The sequence below is a fragment of the Nematolebias whitei genome, chromosome 5 (assembly GCF_014905685.2).
Source record: "Nematolebias whitei isolate Nwh7 chromosome 5, NemWhi1, whole genome shotgun sequence".
Lineage (NCBI taxonomy): Eukaryota > Metazoa > Chordata > Actinopteri > Cyprinodontiformes > Rivulidae > Nematolebias > Nematolebias whitei.
Window position 1 is genome coordinate 15672200 of NC_056502.1, and position 24500 is coordinate 15696699.

Genomic DNA, 24500 nt, shown 5'->3' on the forward strand with positions numbered 1-24500 from the left:
AAATGGGATTTGACACAAAGTGTTAACATATTTTTAAACGTTAGTTAATTTTAAATCAAGCCAACCATTTCAAGTCAATTCAATTCAATTCAAAAATACTTTATTAATCCCAAAGGGAAATTATTTGTTGTTGTAACTCGTGATCCTCATTTCATTAAAAGATGTTATAGATGCTGATGGCTGTAGGCAGGAAGGATCTCTTTTAAAGATCCATCCCACAGTGGATCCTAAGAAACTGGCTGCAGATGCCGTCCAATCCGTCCACCCAGACTCAGCTGGCCTCTCGGTTCCCCCAGGCTGTAGGATCGCCTGAATGGCGGGCAGAACTCCTCCCAGAGCGATGGCCACTCCTCCCAGGAGTCTGCCGAGCTCCTCGTCGCTGCGGACATCCAACTGTAGGTGCCGAGGGACGATTCTGTCCTTCCGCTGTCATGAGCCGTGTTTCCTGCTAGTTCCAGGATCTCAGTGGTCAGGCACTTGAGCACAGCTGGCAGGTAGATGAGAATGCATCCAAAAAACATCCTTTCAACTTATTTGAGTTTTGGGGCTGTAGTTGAGATATTATTTCAGCTTTTGAGATGTTAATCAGCTGCTGTTGGTTGTAGAAAACTGCCTCGTTGCCATGGTTACGCAACATAACAAATGTCCAAAACTAAAAAAGTTTCAGCAAAAATCCTTTCAGCTGCACAGCGTCCGATACCAGAGGAAACAATCATCCAAAAAAAAAGTGATTTACATCCAGAAAAAGAGGAATTAAAGTTTCCAAAAGCAAAATCTCAGAATGAAAGAAACAGAGCTGCTCCAACATGCAGCCACCTTGAGCAGCGCATTTCTAGAACTAGAAAATTTAGTCAAATTTAAAGAACAGTCGAATGATGCAAAACATGTTCTTACCCTGTGTTGTTGCAATGCAAAAAGAAATCATTAAAATAGAGCTGGAAAAGCAGAAGTAACAGAAACTTTACATGAAGGTGTGAAAAAGGACAGGAAATGAGCGTGTTGGTGACACCATCTGCTGGATAAAAAAACCATCAGCATCTTAATTTACAGTAAAAATGTTTCCTCACTCCCTATGCTACAATAACAATTTTATGCAGATTTTTCTCTACTTTTGTGTAATAAAGAATCTTTTATACAGCAACCTCGACAAAATGTAGTTTTATTCTAATGAATAACCTCTTCAGCACAATGCAAACGCAGTCAGATTTATAATGCTTCCCTAGTCATTGAAACAAACTCACTAGTTCTCCGGTATGTGAGACGTTTCAACAGGTTTAACACCGGATCACCTGACAACACGCTATAACTCTCCTGTGTCACGTGGCATCGTTCTAGTTTCAGGAAACACTTTTTTTCCCCTTCTGAAAACAAAACTACACAAGTCCCGCCCACTCACCAATCTGATTGGCTACAACGCATAAGGGCCTGGCTTTGATTGGACAATCGGGAGACAAGTTTGCGCACGTCAAAAATTAAACAACTCCTTAAACTGGTTTGTGTGTAACTGAGGTCGTCCGCGAGGAAAATGTAGCTAAAATTGTTCCGTACTGAAATTAATGTGGAAATGGAGTAATACCTTGAAGGTGAGTGTGTTGAACGCAGCAGAATTGTTATTGTAGCGACACGGCTCGGCTTTTCTGCTTGTCACAACTTTGTTAAAAGGGAAAAAAAAGCTGCTGTCGACGGTGTTCAAGGTGTCCACTGTCACCCGCGTTACTTATTTATGTAGAACAGTCTTCGTGCTATTTTATGCTAACCCAAGCTAATAACGCAATCGTTGGATACAACCTGTTGCTAAAATAGGCTGCCATGTTTGTGGGATTTACCATATGATATCTATGGATTTACCTGTCTAAATAAAGGTTAAATGAATGTTTGTGTTTAAAAATCGTGTTTTTTTTGGGCACGCCTCAGTAATTTTGTGCAACATAATCAATAATAATGACACTGTCTTTAGAAATATGTTTATAAAAATTAATCCTGAGCTGCAGAAAGCGACTAATTTATCATCAAACCTGACATGCTTCTTTTATTTATAATTTTGAGCTAAAAGCCTCAGGAAATACTTAAAGTATCAGTTCCTATATTTATTCTTGTAGCTACATTTTCCATGTTAATGAGTTACTTGTTTGCTTTTTTTGATAGCACATCATTATGTGTTTTATTTAGAGATAAACTTGGCTTGTAAGAACTGCTCACATGATATTTGGAAATATTAAGATATTGTTTGGTATATGTCACTGCATGTTTTTAAGTCTTGGTTACTGTTTTTAAGTCTTGTTTAAAAAACCCACTTATTCCCAGGCTTTCGACCCTGGATTGTAATTTTTCTGTATTTTATCATTTTAATTTAGTCATTTAGTTTCTTATCTTTACCTCTGTGGATCGATGTATTTTATGCTGTGTTCTTTGCTCGTTTGTTTTGCTGTGCATCAATTTGGTTGGCCTCGTTGCTGTTTTTAAGTGCTTTATAAATAAAGTGGTATGGTATATAATTTAACAAGACGAAAAACAATCATTTAATTTGACAAAATCCAGAAATTAAGAGCTAGACCGATATTTTATTTTTCATTTTTATTGGCCATTTAAAAAAAAAATTGGTGATCAGCTTTGTTTACTGAGAATGTTCTTCTATATATCTAAAAAAGTTAAATCTGGTCCTCTGGACATTCAAAAAAACAAAACAAAGCAAATCAACAAAAAAATGTAGAAACGTTTCGTCTCTCATCCGAGAGACTTCCTCAGTCTGAGGAGCTGTTTTCAGCTCAGTCTCTTAAATAGCACCGTCTCAGAGTGGATCAACCAGTTTGCTGCTGACAACCAAAACCAGCTGATCACATGCTCAAGAAGGACCATCAGCCTAACAATGGGTCATTAGCACACTGATGGCTGTTTACTGTTCACAGAGGGCTGAGTGATACTAGCAATCACAGCATTGTAAGAGGGGGACAGTTGAACCCGGAGGCCTCCACCCCTGTTTAACGATGGACGATTTCTTTTCACAAAGATGGCCTCCTTTACTCTTCTCTCAAACCATCGTTCCTCTCTGTCCAGGATGTGTTCTTCTATATACTGTTTTTAAGTCATATTTTGACTAAATTTGTTACATATACGTTATTTAACTTGAAATATTGCTGATATATTTTGTCAAACAAATAAAATAAATACTGCTCTGAAACAACATTTGAAAAGATTTGTGTTGTAAGTCCGCCATTGCCCCTGATTTCTACAGAAATCGGTCATAGACAAACTTGCATCGGTCGACTTCTACCTAAAATGTTGAGATTCTCCACGTCAGCCATGGTGCTGCAGTAGCTCGGTGGTCAGTGCCACGGTCTCATAATCCTGAGGCTGCAAGTTTGAGTCCAGGTTGCATCAGGTGTAAAACAATTAGCAGATCTTTCAGAGTTTGCTCAAGGTGGCAAGTCCTGCAGAGGGAGCAGCTGATAGAAAACAACGGCCATGTAAAGCAAGCAAGAAAGAAGTCAACGTTTTTAGTAGTTATTTAGCTACTAAAATAAGTTTCATTTTTCCCTTAAACCATCTAAAAGACTTGTTCAAGGCCAAACTTGTTGCTGACTGAAAAGTGGAAATCCCTCCAGCTATGCATGTGTGACTGAGTATTATCTAAATCATGTGTTTGCATTTGTTCGCAAGCCTGAACATCAAAAGGTTTCCCCTCTTTTAATCCCTTCTCTGTAAAACCCTAAATTTTGAACGTCATCTTTGCTTAGCGGATAAGTCGTCTGACTAACCATGCAGCCACACAAAGTGTGTTATAATGCGACAAGTTGTCCTTGTACAGTTAAACCTCAATGTTGTCTAGATGAGAATGATTATCACGGACTTTCTTTGGGTTTCTGTTTTTCAGAATGGGCTCTAGAACACCTCCAGACAACTTCACCACGCAGAAACAACTTGCTGAGAGGTTGCTGCACTCGTCAGTTACCAAAGGGGGATAAGGATGGGTGGTGCGGGTGTTGGCAAAAATGTTAGAGAGCTAGCCGAACGAGTTGTTTTAGTTTCTGAGGAAGTATAGACATCTGCTTGTCTCACAGATTTAGAAGATTTTTTTTGTGTGAGTCTAGGGGATTATTTTTTTTTTTACGTTAAGTATAGAGAATTGAAATAGCTTAATGATGGACTGCAGCGAGAAGGTGCTGTGTGGAACAGGAGAGGTGGATCTGGACCCCAACATTGTGAGTGAGGAGGCAGGAAAATTGTATTCAGAGCTGCAGGTAAGACCTTGTTGTTTTCTGTTTTGATCTTGATCAACAAGAATAAAAAATAGTGTTTCCATTTGGCTAAACATCTTGTATCCTCTCTGGTGCTTTATCCTGCTGAAGACTGTCATTGAAACCCATGGGGAGGGTGTGGTGGAGTCCCTGGTGCCCATATTTGTGTGGGTCCTGGAGGGTCTGGCCTCCTGCAAAGCCCAGCTGAGAGAGAAAGAAGATGAGGCGGAAAGGGAGAAAGGTGAGCGAGAGGAGCTGCTGGAGAGGTACCAAGCAGAGAAAGCACTGAGGAAAGAGAGTCAGGAGGTGAGAAACGATGGCAGGTTCTGGTTTGATGTGGTGTTTTACCAGTTTTACATAGTTTAAACCAGTGTTAAACCTTTGTTTCCTGCAGAAGTACCTGGAGCTGGATGACCAAACAGAACAAGAACGAAGAGCCATGAGGGGGAGGGAAAAGGAGCGAGAGTGGAGAGAGAGACAGCTGGAGAAGAAAGCTAGAGAGCAAGCTGACCAGCGTGAGTTTTTCAGCACTACATTCACTGAAACTCGTCAAAACTTGTTTTTAATTTAGTTTTTGGTTCCGGTGAATTTTAGTTTTTATTGTGCACTTCATAAGAAGGTTGCTGAAGAATACTGTATCGTCTGTAAAGTTTTACTGAGATTCAGACGTCAGCTATTTAATGTCCATCTTTTCTCGCAGTGGTGGCCTTGGAGGAGCAAAAAGCAAATCTGAGCAGAGAGCTGAGTACACTGAGACACACTCACAACAAGGTTAGATACGTCTGCAGCCCAAACACTTCAAATTCAACCTGCAGTTTTCATCCATCCATCAGAGATGTGAATTTAATCTCTTTAAGTGACTTAAAGGATCACCTTTTATTTTTCTGGTAAAGAGAACAGGTTGTCACAGAACTCGAAAGATCATTTGAGGCTCAAGTGTGCCTCCCGAGTGATTTTTGATTTCAGCAGCTTTATATGCAAATAAACTTTGAGTTGATAAACGCTGTTCTGCACAACTTCGTGGTGAGATGAAACAAGGATTGAATTGCATGAGACCATTCTAAGTACAATAGAAATGACGAGTGCTATAATAGTAGTCAAGTCAGATTTATTTATATAGCACATTTAAAATGGAAACTGTTACCCAAGTCATAGTAATATACAGTAATATACAGCTCTGAGTACGTTTTGCTTGAAACTGCTAGATGGCAGAATTTAACGAGGAAGAAATTAGCAGCACTTCAAACCATCTAACATTTTGGAACATGGATAAAACTGATCATGATGTAAACAACACACCCCAAATCTACATGAAAGCAGATTTTTGAGAAAAGAAATGACACTATCTGACATTTACTTTATCAGAAATGTGTACGCTGAGTTTAAAAAGCTGGTCATAGAAACCAGCAATTAAAGATAAATTAAATGTTGCAAATTTCCTAAATTAAACCAGATGTTTGTTTCAAGGACATGAAAAATCTGAAGGGCTGCAAGCTGCTGACCATTTCTAAGATTTGGTAAATTAGGGTGTGTTTTATCTTAACAAAATAATTATTTTGTATTTTTAAATGCATAATTAATCATTCTGGAAATTTACAAGTAAAACACGTCTTTTCCTTGAAAATAGCTGCTGGATGATTAAACAAAACCCGCCATTAACAAAGAAGTAGTTTCACAAAGTTCCTTGTGTTAAATATTTTTGTGTCACATGTTTGAGTGGATTCTGGGTTTTTGTCCCCCTTTACGGAGCGGAAAGGGAGAGTTGAAAATGTCCATCTGTCCGTTTGTTTGTCCTTCTGTCCATAATTGTTGTGAGCGCGATAACTTTGAAAAATAAAAAAGGTACCAGCTTCTGTTTTGGCGTGTGGTTACCTCTAGGCGTAAGAAATTTCTGTTTCTAATATTGGGTTGGCAGGTAAAAATCCAAGATGGCCACTGCTTGATTGAAGCCACTAGCTTGACGCTCTGAGGTGTCTCCGCATCTTTAACACCATGCAGAAAAACATCCACGGAGTCCTTAGTGAAGTCCTGCACTTTACTTCTGTTGCAAAATCAAAACTTGTACAAAATTAAAAAAAAAAAAAAGGAGCAAGAGAGACATAAAGTCAAAGTCAGAGTCAAGAGTTTCTTTATTGTCATTCGCACCTCATGTGGTACATGTGGTGGAGCAAAATTATGTACACAGGGTCCCAGTTACTTCCAACAATAAAATGTATAATAAAAACAGTAATAACATCTAAGATATGAACTAAGAAAAACATCAACTAAATATACACTAAGCACTCATAACACAAAAACATTATGTCAAACATCGGCACAAACATGAACATGAGTCTGTGAGCAAATGAGCACGCATGAACACATCAACATTGAAACAGATCAGCAGCAACATGAAACAGATCAGCAGCAGCATGAAACAGATCAGCAGCAGCATGAAATAGATCAGCAGCAACATGATGTGGTTTTTCACAGTGATTTTTCGGGTTAGATATTCATGAGTCTAACAGCCTCAGGGTAGAAGCTGTTCCTCAGTCTAGTGGTTCTACACTTAATGCTCCTCAACCTCCTTCCTGAGGGGAGTAGGGCAAAAAGTGTGTGTGCTGGGTGAGTGGGGTCCTTCATGATGCAGGTGGCCCTCTTCCTGCATCTAGAGGTGTAGATGTCTGTGATGGTGGAGAGACTGACTCCGACAGTCTTCTGTGCAGCCTTCACCAGGGAGAGGTAAAAAAAACTGTGTGGCTCCACTCTGCACCACCTGGCTGCAGACAGCCTGCCAATAAACCACACCCACCCCAATACAGGTATTCATCAAAACACCTAATTTTACGCTGCTAGAAAATAATATAACTCAAAATCTCTAATAAATCTTACATTTCAATTACTTTATTATTACAAAAATAAACTAAATGTCACACTTATACCTTTTATCATTTCAAATAAATCTCAGTGTATCACCTATGATCTCAAAACTATATTTGTTAATCATTATAAACTGCATTTAGACTCCAACAATAAGTAAACCCTGTGAGCTGAATAACTTGGAAAAATGAGCTACAGGGCAACTTTCTTTGTTTTGTGTGTGGCTGCATCAAAACGTAAGAAAGGTTCCTTTTGAAAATTGGGTTGCCACATCAAAATCCAAGATGGCCACGTGTGGCCTCGTGAACCCACCACCCCTATCATTCGAGGAACTTGTGTTTTCTAGTTTTTGTGTTGCTTTAAAGCATACCAGTAGTTTCCTCAAACGATTGGGGTGGCTGATAAAACGCTCCCTCCACTCACCTGGATCTGCCAGTCTGCGCCGCCTCAGACAAAAAAAGTTAACAAACCACCTACATTGGAACTCCTACCTGCTTGAATATCTTGCACGAAAAACATTTAGGTTTGCGTTCCGTGTTCAGTTAATTTAAAGAAAAACACTGATCTTGTAAACTACAAACGTTCACTACTCCAATCGTTCAGCGACGGGACATCGGCGTACCGCTTGTTTAAACTAGAAACTGGTGAGTAGGGCAGTCCAACGACGAAACCAAAAGTTGAAATTAGCCAAAACGGTTGATGTTAACTGTAAACCTACTGTATGTAAACTTCTGTTTGTTCTTTTACCCACTTTAAGACAGTTAAGCCCTGACACCTTATTTTGTATTCTCTCGCATGTCCTCACCTTCAGCTGAATCACTTGTATCGGGAGCTTCTGGAAAAGAGGAAGGATTCAGAAAGGGAATCTCCTTTGAGGTGAGCTACAGCTCTTTAAACTCAGAGTATAAATGATCAAGAATTTCTACAGCTTCACTGTGAAACTGACAAAGACAGCTCAGCTCAATAAAACAATAATAATAAGGAAGCATGTGCCAAAATTGAAGCAAACCAGTGAAATAGCTATTTCACTGGTTTGTGGCAAAATCTTATTTTGAATTAAAAAAGTATACAACAAATTGGAATACTTTTTTTTAAATGGTATAAAAGTTTGAGCTTTCAAACACTCAGAAATGTAGAACTTTACAGATATTTCTATCAAGTTGTCTTTGAAGCCTTCTAAAGTGTTTCTTGTTGATTTAGGAATCATGTGCATCCCAGGAACGCAGACTTTCCATCTCGCCTGCTGCTGTCAGATTCCACTTTTAGTGAAAAGGTGACTCGATCTGCATTCAACACATTTCTTAAAAGCTTTATTGAAGTTTTTATGTGACAAACTAAATCTGTGCTCTTTTTCAGATAGTTCAAAGACCACATTCTAACTCGGGCCCCCCGTGTTTGGATGATCTCGTAGCTAAAAAAGAACACGTGAACGATGTTGATCCGAAGACGTCTTCGGATCAGTTCGTCACAGACATCATTTGCTCCACACCTGAGCTCACGGAGTTTCATGACGGTGTAAAGGCGAGGTAATCCTAAACTGAAAACTGGTTGGGTGTCATTGTGAGGGGATCATGTAAAACTTGTGGATGATGTAATTATGTAATTATCGCCCGCCACCAAACGACTACAGGTAAAATCCAACAAAGTTAAGTCAGGTCCTCTGGACGGTTTCTTTTTGTTGAGACGTTTCGTCTTTCATCCAAAAGACTTCATCAGTCCGAGGAGCCGCAACAAACTCAGTCTTATAAACAGGACCTTCACATAGTGGGTCAACCAGTTTGATGGTGCTCAGATGGTTTCTGGAGTCCGCACTCACCTGCTACTACTCGTTGGAGGTGGGGGTGAGGGTTAAAATAAAAAATGTAAAATGGTTGTTTTTGCCTGTGTCTGTGGATATGTCTGTCTGTTGGCATAATATCTCATAAACCACAGGACAATTTTATTAAAACTTGCAGCTTCAACACCTGTTTGATTCAAGATGGCTGCCATAACTGCTTTACCTCATCAGTTTTACGAATATTTACCTGAACTTTTACAAACAGACTGATCCCCAACACATTCTTCAGCACTGATGTGGTCTGATTTTTTTTATTTTTTCTAGTAACTAATTGGTCAACTCTGTCTGTTAGCAAAATATCTCATGAACCACTGGATGGGTTTTCATGAAACCCTCTAAAAGCAATCAACGGATGTACGTCTACAGCTGTTTAACTTGTGGAGTCAGTGCAAGCGAACTTGGCCACCACAGCCAACCAATAATAGAAAAAACTAAAATGGTTCTAAATCATTCAGGTTTACAGATATTGAGCTAAAATTTGATGAGGTAGTAGATGAGTCCTATCCAACACCTGCTCTGAGCGAGACGCCGTACAGTTTGAAACCAACATTATTTTCCATGTCTGAGCAAAACGTCTACAACTCCATCTTTTCTCAACAGAAGACGATCTTAAAACTCCTAAAGCTCAAAGTGTAAAACTGGCGTGAGAGGCAGCGAGCGGCGTAACGATATTTTGTTTACAATCATTTTCAGCACCCCGGTTGAAACCGAAGCGCTGCCGAAAGATGAGCTGGAGAGCGAATCGAAGGACGAGTTAACGAAAGTGGACGAGCAGAGAGGAGGAGAGACGGGAAAAACGGACCAGGAGGACAACAAGGAGGTGGAGGAAGATGACTGCACGGAGTGGGATCTGCGCAACACAGACTCCGTTTTCTCCGAACTGTCCGAGTTGAGTCGGGACTGCGTTGAGAGTGTGGACCACGGGGCGAATGTTCGAGGTACAAACTGTCGCCCACATCTGGATTCATGAATTAAAACGACTGCAGACATTAATTTTGTAAACGGCAGATCTTGTGTTGCATCATGTTGTTTAATGAGAAGACAAAATAATGAGATCGTTGGAGGTTAAAGATGAGGGTTTGTAAAAAATAATCCAGCAAAGCTCTTAATTGGCTATGAAAATAGCTTTATTCTCGTCTTATTTTCTTACCGTTTTATTTGATTATTATATTTCCTGTTAAATATAAATACACAGATTAAAGTCTCTAACATGCAGTTCATTGCTTCCAGTGTTTGTGCTTGTTTTCTGAGTCTCTGTTTTTTCTGTTCAGACAGTGCCGACCAGTTTGAGGAGGTTCTTTCTCAGTACGAGGATCTAAAAATCATTCAGTGAGTTTCACATTCGGTTTCTTCTTTAGTTGTGGTCCCTGGTCTTGTGCGATTTCTTCCATGAAGGGGGTTTATCCTGACGTTAAGTTTTTCACTTGGATAAAAATACAAATACACGGGTTGAACAGACAAAACTAAACAAGTGACGCTGCATTTGAACCAAGCGGTACATGAATGTTATTTTCAGTCGTAGTAAAAAAACAAACATAATTTCAATTCTGTTTTATGCAGCAACGTTGTTCAAAAATTATCCTCTCAGCATTCTGCAAAGATGTAGAAAGAAATTTTCAGTTCATTGGATGACAAGAAAGATTATTTATCAGAAAAATCTACTGTCCGTTCACACAAAGTGCATGTTTCAGCAACTCATCCCGAGGTTGGATTCTGCAATGTTGAGTAAAACAAAAATAAATTAGAGCTTTATTTCATATTATACAGACCTCAGGATATTTGTGTTAAAGTTTTGATGACGGTACCAAACATACCCTTACTGGTGTGATCCTCCTCTCTAAAGAACCTGGCAGTAGGACAGTAATGTACCAGTTTACTGGTTTCGGCTGACCTCGAGAGCACAACAGTGATGTTAAACATTTGGATTCTCCTCTACAATAACCAGATTTTAAATGATCTTCTGTAGATAGGAGCAGGAATCTCTTTCTGCTTCCATCTTCTCTGAAAGAGCTGAAAAAATGTTCCAGATGAAACCGCTGAATTTTAGCTGAAAAGGAAGACCAAGCCTAACTTAGTAGAAGAAAGCAGAAAGAACACGTATTTGCTGAATTAGGTTTAAATAAGCAGAAATTAGCACAAAATTTATTTAATTAGCTAAAAAAGATGAAATTAGCACAAAAGTAACTGAAAAGTAGCTGTAAAGGCAGAAGGAAGCTTAAACCAGAAGGAATGGAAAGAGCTGAAATGAGCTAAAAAATCTGGAATTAGCTGAAAAAGCTAAAAATAGCATAAAACATCTAAATGGTAACTGAAAGTAGCAGAAATAAGCTGAAAGGAGCATAACAAGCTGAAATTAGTAGAAAGAAGTTAATTAGGTTGTAAGTAGCAGAAAACCATGAAAAACTTGAATTTATCTGTGAAGGGATGAAATTAGCTACAAAAATGCTAAAAAGAAGTATCTGAAAAGCTAGAACAAGCTTAAATTAGCAGAATACAGCAGAAGTAACATGTTAGCCCAGTTCGGCTGAAAGAAGCAGAAATGAGCACAAAAAAATGGAAATTATCTAAAAAAAAAAAAAAAAAAAAAAAAAGCTTAAATTATCAAAAGACAGCTGAAAAGTAGCTCTAAAAAAGAAAAAATAAGCTTAAATTACCAGAAGGAAATGTAGAGAGCATGTTTTTGCTGAAATATATAGAAAAAAGTTAAGTCAATGCATAAAATGTAGAATTAGATGAAAAGGTTAAAATTAGCATAAAACAGCTAAATAGTAGCTGAAATTGCAGAAAAAAATATCTGATGCTGAAATAAGCTTAAAGGAGCATAACAAGCTGAAATTAGTAGATAGAAGTTAAGCACAAAAATGTTGTGGTTAACAGAGAATCTGAAAGGAGCACAAAACAGCTGAAAAAACTGCTGAAATTAGCTGAAAAAAGTTAAAATTTGCACAAGGAAGCTGAAAGAAGCTGAAGCAGAACAAAATTCCAGGTCTCTCTTGTAAATGAGTCCCCGAGGCTTAATGGGATTAACCTGTATAAGTAAAGGTTGAATGAATGAAAAAATGTGCAAGGAGCAGTAAAATGTAAACGGATCTAAAGAGCCGAAGGATCTAAGGAGCTCAATTCATTTCCTATGAGAAAAAAAATGGGAGTAAAGGCTAAATATTTCAAAAAGCTAAAGGTGCAGAAATACCAAAAGCCACAGCACCTCTCTCCTGAACGAGGTGAATGTTTTGATGTATGGTTTGTTGAAATAGCACAAAAAACGTGGAACGAGAATTGCGCCAAAAACGTACAGAAGAAAAGTGGATCACAACAGTGTGAATGCTTCATAAATATTCACACTATAAAAGTTTTCCTCGGTGATTTACAAAATGTGATTTAACCTTTTTTGTTGTGTCGGACTAATCTACGTAACAGCAGGCAGCACATATCAGAGCTAGTATTTCCACCAAAATCAACACTATTAAAAAGAGTTAATTTACTTGATTATTCCCTCATGTTTTCTTTTTTTATATATCTGTAAAGAGTTTTAATTATGCAAAGGCCGTTTTAGATTTTATGTTTTTACCCTCTTAAAATAAATGTCCTTCTTTCTGTTGTTCCCTCAGTGAATCGGTCGAAGCGGCCCGTAAGGCTCTGCTCTTTCGGGTGGTTGAGCTGACAGACGATCGCTCTGCCCTCGTCCTGGAACTGTCCACTCTTCAGGAGACCGTGGCACGATTAGAGGGGCGGATGAAGGAGAAGGACGAAGAAATTAAAAGGTGCAGTAGGTTTTCCTGGATGTTTCACTTGTTTTTAAAATTCTACTAGTTCGTCAACATGTTTTAACATTTACTGCGCCTTCCTGTGTCCTTTTTTATAGACTGCGTAACGAACTGGAAACGTGTCGGTCTGAAGATCCAGATGTAAGCATCCACTGTTGTAACGTTTTTTTTAGGAGTCGGTGCAGGATGCTAACCTGGTAAGTGAAATATTAACTCAGTCTTGTCCCTCAGGCTGGTTTGCCCACATCCATGCGTCACTTCTCTCGTTCTGAAATGGCTCGTGTGGTCATGGAGAAGAACCAGTACAAACAGCGTCTGTTTGAGCTGCAGGAGGCTGTCCGACACAGCCAGACACTTAGGTACTTGTTGCTTCTTGTGACCGCTTCTTTAAATCGTGTTTCCAATGTTTGACGGTTCATTAAGTGTTTTGTCTCGCGTTACAGAGCAACCAAAGAGGTGAAGTTTACAGAGGAACGAAGGTCGAGTGTTTGGAGAAAGTGAGTTTATCTCCTCTTAAGTAACTATAGTATCTAAAAGATATTTGGTACATTCCCATCCTGTTATTAATTAGGTTTACAGTGTAGTCCAAGGTTTGAGTGTTTTTTGTTGAAAACAACTGAGTGGGCTCGATTCTCCTGCCCTGACGTGGTTCAGGTCAAAGAAAGCAGTAAAGATCCTCTGTGATGAGTTAAACTACCACTAAACTACCATTTATCATACCCAACATGAACCGATAAAGGATTTTATTTCGGGGGGGGGGGGGGGGGGGAAAAAAATTGTGTTAAATGTTATACCTTTTGGACTGTTTGTTTTATTCTTAATATTTTTCAGTGACCTTTTCGGACATCTTAATGCATGTGACAAACTCGAGGCCCGAGGGCCAGATCTGGCCCTTGTTAACATCTTAAGTGGCCCCAAACTTATATTTTAAATGTATTTTCTGTCATCGCTTCTAATTGTACTTAAAAAAAACTTTTTTAAAACCCTGATGCTTCATTTAGTGCAGGCTTCTCGTGACACCAGGCTAACTTTGAAGCCATTAAAAAAAAAAAGGTTAGATTTTTCAGGAATCTTAGATTTTGATGTATAAAGAGCATCAGAGAATCAAATTAAATTACTGGTAATCAAACTCTTGTTAATGAACCTGCAACCAGGAAAAGATGATGTGTCTGTGACTGAAATTGGCTCATGGTTTGGACCAAGTTTTTAATTTTGGCCCCCTTGTGTAAACAAGTTTGACACCCCTGATCAACTAATAAACATTTATTTTATATTGAATGGCACCTAATTGTCATTAATTTAAAATAAGATGTAACAAAATAATTGATATTTTAGGACTTATTTGTGTAAACGTAGCAACCAGGAATTTAAAAAAAGGCTACATGAGAGTAAAAATCCTGTTTTTAAGTAATGACTCCAATAAAAACTAGAGAAATTGCATTTCCTGTGAAAATGCAGTGTGAATACTTACTGCAGAAGAACTTGCTAAAAAACAGCTGAAATTAGCTAGAAAAATATGCTGAAATGGAAGAACGAGTCTAAGTTAACAGAAGAAAGTAAAAAGAACACATATTTGCTGAATTAAGTTTAAATAAGCCGAAATGAACATAAAAATTAGGAAATTGGCTAAAAACAAAAGCTGAAATTAGCAAAAAATAGCTGAAAAGTAGCTGAAAAGGCAGAGAGAAGGTTAAACTACCAGAAGGAAGCAGAAAGAGCTGAAATGAGCTAAAAACATTGTGGAATTAGCTGAAAAAGCTAAAATTAGCATAAAAACTGCTACATAGTCCTGGAATAGCATGAAAAGTTGAAACTAGCAGAAATCAGCTGAAAGGAGCATAACAAGCTGAAATTGGTAGGAAGAAGTTAGAAGAAGCACAAAAATGTAGTTGGCAGAAAGAATCTGAAAGAATCACAAAACGGCTGAAAAAACAGCTGAAATTAGCTGAAAGTAGCTGGAAAATAAGTTTAAATTTGCACAAGGAAGCTGAAAGAAGCTGAACCAGATCAAAATGTGAAAGGAACAGTAAAAGGTTGTAAACACATCTAAAGATTTTTGAAGGATGTAAAATGAGCTCAATTCATCTTCTATGGAAAAAAAAATGGCAGAAAAGGCCAAATATTTCAAAAAGTTGCACTAATACCAAAAGTCATAGCAGATTGTCCTGAAAGAGCTGAACATTTTGATATTTGTTGAAATAGCACAAAAATTGTGGAACAAGAAAGATGCTGAAAAACATAGGGGGGGAAATGGATCACAGTAGTGTGAATGCTTCATAAGCGTTCACACAATGACCTCCTAATAGTCAAGTCAAGTCAACTTTATTTATAGAGCACATTTAAAACACACATCTACAAGGTATTTTTTATCCCACCAGCTATCCATCTTCTATATCCACTTGTTCCTGTTCAGGGTCACGGGTGCTGTGGTGCACTGTGGACAGGCCATCAGTCTGTCACAGGACCACAGAGATGAGACGCTCTCACTCTCATGTAGGGACGACCAGTGGAACCAGTTAACATGCATGATGTTCCACTTTGGGAGGAAACTGAGCTGAGCCACTGCACTTTGGAGTTAAAGTTTATTAACCGTTCAATCCATACAGTCAGAAGTTAATGCATGACAAATCTTTAATAACTAATTCTGTCAATTTGTAGGTTGGACTTGTGGTCAGAAAGTCAGACTTTATTTTTAACCGTTTTCATTTTATTAAATCTTTCCATATTTAGATTCAACCGCTTGTTTGGCCTGTCCAAGGAACCTCTAGTTCCGCCTCCTTCTGCGTTGGTCCGGCAGACTTCCCCGTCCTTAACCCGCTCTCCTCTGGAATCTCCACATCTCCCATCAATCAGTCGAACTCCGTCTGAGTAAGCGCTCGTTTCTTAATATGTGGCTCCTTGAAATGCTTTTGTAGAGTTGGAGTCCAAGTGTTTTAAGCAGGGTGCACGTTTTAATTTTTAGGTGTAAGTTGGTAAAATTCAACCACCACGCTAAACAGTACAGTAAAGATGATATTTTGATATTTTCAGAGAAAAGTCGAACCTATTGTTCAAGGTCGTCTAAAAGCATTTCAGATTTATAAATGATCTTCAGGAAGTGCTACTGGAAATGAAGCGTCCAACTCTTCTGCAATATGTGATGTTTGCAAAAGCACAGATTACAAAAGGCTCTTCTGTAAAGTCTTTAAACTCTTACACAGTTTTTAAATATGTAGGGGCTTTTTTTTTTTTTTTTTTTTTGAGGAATAGAAAATACATTATTTAAAGAGAAACATTTTTCCTTTTAAGTTTGTTCAGTCACTACAAATACCTCCCGTGTTCATTTTCGTTTGTTTAATCCAGAAAACCCAGATTAATATCAAGGCACTAAACGCCCGCATTATTTTCTCTAGATCGTCTTTTTCAACTGTTGCTTCACCTCGCGTCAGGAGGAGGGAACTGTACCGAGAAATTCGCTCTCAGATTTGGAGGACTTTGGGAAAGCGACACATCCATGGCTGGAGCGTGCCGCTGGCAAACACACCGGTGACACGAGGCTGTTTTTGTCCACGTTTCTTAACAAAATAACTTCTGTTCAGTTTACCGTTTTCCCTGCAGGATATTTCTCAACATGTATTTGTGTTTTGTGATGTGTTTATGTGCAGGAGTCTGGTGAATCTGTGCCAGAGCCTAAAGATGTGCCTGTTTTAGTGCAGCTCAGGCTGTTGGATCAAAGAGACTCCGTTGCCAAGGTAACTATTCTTACAAAGTCATGCGACTTCACATGAAACCTGCGGTGCAGCTAAACACCTTTCCTAATTTTGTACACTTCTTTTTAAGATTAACTGTGCTGCTGCAGTCACACCTGAGATTTCAGGAGAAGCCACAGTAAGTGTGAGATTACTCTGGATTCATCCACCCAGCTCCAGCTAACCACGCCTAAAGACGACTTGTTTCATGTCTCCAAACTCTGTCTGCCCCTCTCCGCCAGTGTTCGGTGTGGGTCGTTTCTGGTCCCGCTTCCTGCAGTGACATCACTGTGATTGATCCAGCACGGTCCAACACGGTACTGGACCAGTTCAGCCTCCCTCCCACAGCCCCTGCTCTCTGCATCTGTGCTGTGCCTCCTGTAGGTCAGTCCCGGTTCAGTGGAGTTCAGTTTTTCTGACTTTTCTTTTGTTGTTCAACGTTTTACTGGAAGCACTTGGAAATTACCAGTCAGCGTTTCTGGCGTCACAATCGATTTGGGTTTGTTTTGTCAGATAAATCTGCTGGTACCGTATGGATTGGAACTCAGGAAGGAAGGTAGGATCAGCTGAAAAAGCAGATCTCCTGAGTTCATCTAAATATATGAGAAATTCTCTCTTCCCCTCATAGAAATAATCTGTCTTTTTGTCTTTCTCTTCCAGTGTTTTAATCCATCCAGCCTCTGGAAACAGGAGATGCTGTCTGCAATCGGTGTCTCTCTCAGAGGGCGTCCATTCACTCACGTGAGTTCAGTCTGTGTTGCTTTTATCTGTTTGCATTTAAAATTCATCGTTTTTCTTTAAACCTGCTACCTCTAGGCACTATTTTTCGTAAACGTGGCATCCGTTTTCATTTTTATGCCCATTATTGTCAAATTTACTTCCCTCTGAAACACACCGATGCACGCTCTATCCAATCTGTTCTTGACATGAAAGACAAGAAGACGGAAGTCATGTTGTTTTCACCTAATGGCACCAACTGGAACTCCTGCATTTGACCTTTCCTCTCTGGCCCCGTTTGAAAAAAACAAACAAACAGATTGTCACTAATCTGGGAGTAAAAGTGGACCCTTCCATTAACGTAATCATGTAAACACGATTGATAAATTCTGTATTTTTCAGTTGAGGTGACTGTAAATTGAAGCTCATACAAAAGTAACCTTGATACAGTAATGCATGCTTCCATAACATCCAGGCAGGATTACTGCAATGCTCTTCTTTTTGGAATCAGTCAGACCTCTGTTTGTTTGCAGCTGGTTTAAAATGCTGCATTCTGATTTTTACAGGCAGGATGACTGGAACAGGCAGAAGAGAGCACATTTGTTCAGTTTTGACTTCTCTTCACTGGCTTCCTGTTCACTTCTGAATACATTTTAAAACGCCCCCTGTTATCTCTGATCTGCTGCAGCCATATGTCCCGCAGTGCTCTCTGAGGTCAGCAGATCAGATGGTTTTATTAGATTAGTTTTACTAGTTGACTTTAACCCGAGTTTTTATTATTCTAGTCTATGGTTTATTACTGTTTTTACCTCTGTTGATTTATGTATTTAATCCTGTGTCCTTTGTTCACTTTAGTTGGCCTTGTTGCTGTTTTTAACTGCTTTATTAATAGTGTTATGGTAAAAAATATATATACAGGTTTGTCTTTTTACATTGTTGAAAATGAACTTTGTTTGTTTGTTCTTGCAGATGTTCCAACAGTCAGGTTGTTGCTGGTTTAGCTGATGGTACTTTGGCATTTTTCTCACACACTTCAGGTGATGAGCTTTTTTTTGTGCTCCTTACAACTAACCAATTATATGGATAAATGAATAATGTACCTAAATTATTCCAGCCTGAGAAATGTCTTTGTTGCATTAACGTACAACAGATTGAAAAGTTTGCAAACAAAACAGTGCAAATGACTATTGAACTGCAAACAACCATAATATGCACAAAATATTAAATAAAATGTGCAAAACAGAGACATTTATTTTAATCAGAGACAACATATTTCCTGCACACATTGAAGGATCTGAGCTTCCTTAAAACATAATCTACTTGTTTGTGTACAGCCTCAGTGTGGGGCTTCCAGCCCATTCTTCTTTGTACATATATTGTATAACTGATATGTAGTGACATGGATGATTAAACAAACCATGCTTGGTTCTGCAGATGGCTGGAACCTGCAGTCACACTCTGTGATGCCTCTTGAAACCAACCCCCTGCAGCCCGTTCGCTGTTGCCTTGCTAAAGGTGGCCGCCTGTGGGTGGGGTACTGGAACAAAGTCCACGTGGTTGACATGGAGAGCAAGAAGGTGGAGGTAAAAAGTCTAAATATTTTCCGATTTTTTTTTTTGAACGTACTGTGTTAAACTCACCATAATATTTTTCTTGTTTTTGGTTGAAGCACATCTTCTCGGTCTCGGAGCGCTGTGAACAGCAGGTTCGCTTCCTGTGTGCGGGAGGGAGTGGTGTTTGGGCGTCCTGCCGTCTCGACCCAATCATCAGGCTGTTTGACTGGTCCACTAGACGGCCACTTCAAGAAGTTGACTTTACATCTTTGGTCACAAAAACATTAGGTTCTCGAAATTGTTTTTGCTTGAACTGTGAATATGTTTTCTGTGTAAAGATAATCCATGAAGCAAATACTTTGTTCAGATTAGCTACAAAAGATGAGCGGTCAAAATTCATTGATCAGCTCGGTTTGCCCTAAAATTTAATCTACGTAGGCCTGTCACGATAACAAATTTTGCTGGGCAATTACTTGTCTCAGAAATTATTGCAATACACTATAAAATTTTTAAAAATTTGACAATAATTAGTAATTATTGTCAAATTTAAGAAGAATTGTTTCATTTGTTTTGCATGTAGTACCTTTTTTGACCACCGTATGGCAGTATAAGACTTTGAATCAAAAGATTGATAGTGAGGGAGCAAGCAGCGGGTATTTGTACGAAAAATGGGACGGAGCCCCTTGATGTGACATGGGCTGTCTCTTTGGTTCTCAAAATGGCGGACGCTCGGTGTGGTTTGAGCTCTTTAGCATAGCATTTTTCACAGAAAGCTTTTAATAAAAATCAGTAAACAAGGTCTCAGCTTCTTGTTGCAGAGGAAAAACTTTACATGAAGGCACGGGTTTCAACTGTGAATTTTGGAGCTTTGACAAGACTGAGGTTTTTTTTCCTCAATGTCAGCCTGTTAGCTTAGCTTGTAGCTTAGCTTCTCAGCTTAGCTGCTTTTAACTGTCCAAAAACGTGATTTTGGATGGTTAAAATGTATTTTAAAGAGAAAGAGGGGGGTCAGTGAAGAACACCAGAGTTGAGCTTTTTGTCATCCAGTGTCTTCAGAAAGAGAGACACGAAGAAACGATAAAGCCGATAAATGAAAATGAGGTTGATAATTTTAATTTATCGTGCGATTAATTGATTTCTTGTTTATCGTGACAAGCCTAAATCTACGATGCTTTTATTTTGTGAAAATCTAATAAAAAAAAAATTCCTTTGGTAGGCCAGCCCTTCTTGTCGCTGTCGCCTCTCCAGATCTCGTCTCTTACCATCATCTCTGGTCGTTTGTGGGTGGGAACAGGAGGGGGGGCCATTTTCTCCATCCCCCTGTCCATAAGTAAGTTTTATTTACTACACTTTCTACAGTCAGAAATGTGCTCTGGTCTTGATTACACCAACTGCCTACAGCCTCAGAGGATGTTTCCATCCCGTATTGCTCCACGGTGTTGGCCCAGCTGTCGTACCACGGACACAGACAAGCCGTCAGATTCATCCTTGCTGCACCTGGTAAGAATTTCAAAGCTGCTTTTGTAGCGCGTCACTGTCCCAAAAGTCTTCTTGTTCTATGGCAAACTCTCTAGATTAACTTTGATTCTAAAAGATGGTTCAGTGCACGATTAGAGAAACTTCTTTAATAATTCTGCAGTCTGCTCTCAGGTTGAATTTACCTGGACTGCTTGTGCCAGCACAGGTGTTTAAATGTTATCAACTGTGAATGACTCCCAGACGGTGAACATTTTAAATTTCAGACACCGTGCAGCTGTTTCCCCTCAGTCCCTCAAAGACCCTTTTGGACACGACACACAATTGGCTGATTGATGGATGAGCCGCACGATCGGCATGGAATTTTTATTTAAAATAAATTATTTTAAATTATTTAGCAACTGCTGCACCTTAGCGCAGACCACACTGCAGGAGAAGCTTCCTCCTGCATCTTCTCCTCCCTCCTCTGTCAATCTCCGTTCTGCAGCGGAGAAGTGGGCGTGGCCAAGAGCGCTGGCAAGGAGCTGAAATCATGACGTTCTGTGCTCTTAAAGCTCAGCTTTTAGTTTAGAAACATTGTTTAGAATTTTGCAAGAGTGTGGAAATGGGTTAAACGCTTATATATATATATATATATATATATATATATATATATATATATATATCGTTAAATAAACTACTACTTGTACTACTATTCCTACTTCGTGGTTTTTCACTTATCGCGGGGCTTCAGTGTACAGATCCCCGTGATAAACGACTACTGTACAGCTTAAATTAAACTTGTTCCTTCAAAATATTCTGTCATGTTTAAACCATTTATATGTGAATTAAAACTTAATACTCCCCCCGCCCGCCCCCCCCCAAATGCACGACTTTGTTTTTAATCTATATTTTAATCGGTCGATATTCTACCCATGTTGAAACAGGATCAGGTTTTTATTTGATGGACTGCTTTGGGATGCCTACATGTGTTGTGTTGTATTTGTTCCTGAGTGATTATGAGCTCCTTCTGGTCTCAGGATGTTTGATCGCCTCTCCTGGCAGCAGCCACGTCACCACAGCTCAGCTCATCCTCAGTGGAGGAGAGGGATACATCAATTTCCGAATCGGTGAGTTTATAGTGTTTCCGATTTTTATACTTCTAACACTAGTTTTACATCATTTAATGATTGTTTGGGAAAATAATAAATAGTCTCAATTTTGTTTACAACTAAAGTTGGTGATTAGAAGTTCAGAATAATTTGACGTGTCTTATTTTAATGAGTTTTGTTTTAATGCTCTCAATATCCTCCTGCAAAATTGCTCAACTTTTTTCAGCTGTCACCCTTACACCTTTTAGTCGCGGTTTCTTCTCAGAGCAGAGAATCAATTTTGGCAGCAATCATGACTAAAACTTTTCTTGACCATTCGACTACAATAAGATTAACAGCCTAATACGTCTTATCAAATGCCCAACCATTGTTTCAACTTTCCAGGAGATGATGAAAGTGATGAATCGCTGGAGGTGTCGCAGGCCTCACCACAGCGGTGTGAGCGTGGTCACATGATCATCTGGCAGACGCCCAGTCTTTCTGTGCCCGGCTCTTCCCTCTGACACAATCTGTGTTTGCCACATGAGACGAAGTGGACATTTTTACAGCAATGGAGCATGAAAGGATGTGGACAGAGACTGGAACAAACCTCTAAATGTGGCGGCAATAAAAGTATTGATTTGATTTTTGATATTTCAAATCTGTTTACCTCATTTGTTTGTAGATTTTAAATGATTATGCCCTCATTTGATTTTGATATAAGTGCTGTGGATGGTATCTTTTTAAGCTTCCTTATGGACTTTTGCACTAATGATGAATTCAGTTTTGCTGAGAATTAACAGATTTTTTTCTGTATTTTGATCAACATGCAGAGAATAATCTGTTTTATTTGAATCATGAAGTTGAACTAGTCTCCTCTTGAAGGTGCTGATTATTTACTAGTAAACTGGAAACGGGTTTTTGTTCAGTCAGCATAAAAACAATCAAAAATTTAAACTTTTTTTAATGCTTTATTTAAATCTGACATATCTTTTGTGTTGAGTGTTTCTGGAATTTCAGCTTCAAGCGTTAACTCAAAGTGCTCGTTGTTCCAGGTGGAGTAAATGCAAGTATCTGCACATTATAAACGTGTCTTATGTAAAATCTCAAATCTCTTTAAAATATTTATTTTCTAAACTTTTTTTTTGTTTTCATGAAAGTGCTTAAGAGACTCGAGATGCTTTGTGTTGATTTTGATTAGTAAAATGAGGGAAACACATTCTCCCAAGTGTCTCCTGCAGTATTTGTGTTTAAACAATCTGATGTCACAGAAGCGCCTTATTTTTCCAGAAAAGACCGAGTATTAAATAAACCTTGTGCAAATATGATTGTCACTTAACGTTCTTTTCATTCTCAGTGGTTCTGTTTTAATCTGGTGTCAATGCATCACAGCTCAGTGACTGATTATTGACAAAAGATGATGTAAATCAAGAAAAAAAAGTATTTTAGTCCACATATTCACCTTTGTGTAGAGCACATCCATCCCCGTTTTTTTTTATTTATTATTAACTTGTTTGTGTGGATACAAAATTTTACCAAGTTATGATTGCAAGACAAACTGGTATAAAAGGGTATTATGAATACATTTCATATTTACTGAATCATAAGGTATTTGTGTTGGCTTCTAAACTGGGCGACTACAGGTCATGAAACCCCTTCAGTTCATCGATTTTGGTGTTCGTGCTCATGGGTGCTTCCTGGAAGCTGACAGGCTTGTGGGTCCAAATGCACAAATCATGATCCCCCATGTAGAAATATACTCATTTTTACATTTTACGTCCTCTGTAAATTCATCTCAGCCATTGTATTCTGTTGAACTTGTAGAAAATTGACACAAAAGATGTTTCTCAAGTTCTTTATTCTACCATTATTTTAGGAAAATCCACCACAGTTAAAAAGTGACAACAAAATAGAAACCGGGTGTAAGGCAGTTCATTGTGTAACAGAAAGCAAAGCAACTCGTGAGCTTTAAAATGTCGGCTCGACTCCTTATGTAGCGCTGCTATGTGACCTGGGGAGCCGTATCCTGCGACTCAACGAGCGAGCCATTCGGTCCACCGCATCAACCACAGTCCCGCTGTGATTCTTTTTTAAAGCTAGACCTTCAATGTTGCCACTGTACCACAGGACCCAGCCTGCTAAGGAAAATAATACCAGCAGAGCTCCTGTGTACACCAGCAGGTCCCCAAAGTCTCTGCCGTGGATTTCTAGTGGAGCAAAGACGCCCAGAAGGAGAGACGTCACACCCAACAGGTCCATCAGCACCGCGAACACCAGGGCGAACTTACAGTGGGACAACCCGTCATACTTTTGTACCATGGTTGGTCTGAAAAGAGAGGAACAAATGTGATATATTCACATGCATTTTTAAATATACAATTGTTACATGTGAAGAAAATAACTACTGACAGAAGAACTGGTCCGTCATTGGTCAAAGACTGAACAAACTTTGCAAAAATATGCATAAACTGACCATAAATTTAAAATTCGTGACAATATGACCACTAACAGATGAAAACCAACGGCAAAGTAACCCAAAAATGATCTGGGTCTCAAAAATAATTTAAAACAAATAAATACTGAACAAGAAAATGTTTGTCTCATGACACAACAAACCAACCATAAACAATAAAGTGTCCCCAAATATACAACACATAACATAAAATATCCATTAACAGATATGTAAAAAGACCCAGAATTGTTCTGGGTCACAAAAATATGAAAATTAGAATAAAACTGAAGATGAGAAAAAAAAATACTATACCGGGATAAAAACTGACATTAGTCACAAATTTACAGTCCATGACAAAAATGTGTCTGGGTCACAAAATCCTTAAAATTAGACACAACTGGAACAAATTGCATGTTTACAACAAAGTATCAGCTCTTTGTGGACTTCATTTGCCTTCAACACCATGATTCCCCAGACCCTGATGGACAAAATGTTCACACTAGGACTAAGCTCCTCCATTTGCAACTGGGTTCTGGACTTCTTAACAAACAGACCACAGTCAGTGAGGATCCACAACTTCTCTTCCTCCACTCAGCACTGGCTCCCCTCAGGGATGTGTACTGAGCCCTCTCCTGGTTACTCTGCTCACGTATGAATGTGCAGCTACCCATCCAGGCTGTCATATTGTAAAGTTTGCAAATGATACAGCGGTGGTGGGATGCATCACAAACAATGATGAGTCCAGCTACAGGCAGGAGGTGGAACACCTGGAGCACTGGTGCAGGAAGAACAACCTTTACATCAATGTC

The 24500-nt window shown here is 39.0% G+C and overlaps 1 protein-coding gene across 1 annotated transcript; it reads left to right on the plus strand.

The window, feature by feature from the left end:
- Positions 1-1508: 1508 nt before the first annotated feature.
- si:dkey-17m8.1 (C-Jun-amino-terminal kinase-interacting protein 4) lies at positions 1509-21763 on the plus strand. The gene is given in 27 exon segments (XM_037676875.1): positions 1509-1583; positions 3872-4238; positions 4347-4541; positions 4630-4750; positions 4936-5006; positions 7906-7970; positions 8295-8367; positions 8451-8620; positions 9625-9869; positions 10203-10260; positions 12540-12692; positions 12794-12836; positions 12927-13054; positions 13139-13192; positions 15426-15563; positions 16088-16220; positions 16340-16426; positions 16515-16562; positions 16666-16979; positions 17084-17164; positions 18110-18177; positions 18575-18723; positions 18810-18981; positions 19910-20023; positions 20095-20193; positions 21189-21278; positions 21645-21763. Coding segments are annotated over 26 exon segments (3090 nt in total). The 5' UTR covers positions 1509-1583; positions 3872-4136.
- The last annotated feature ends 2737 nt before the right edge of the window (positions 21764-24500 follow it).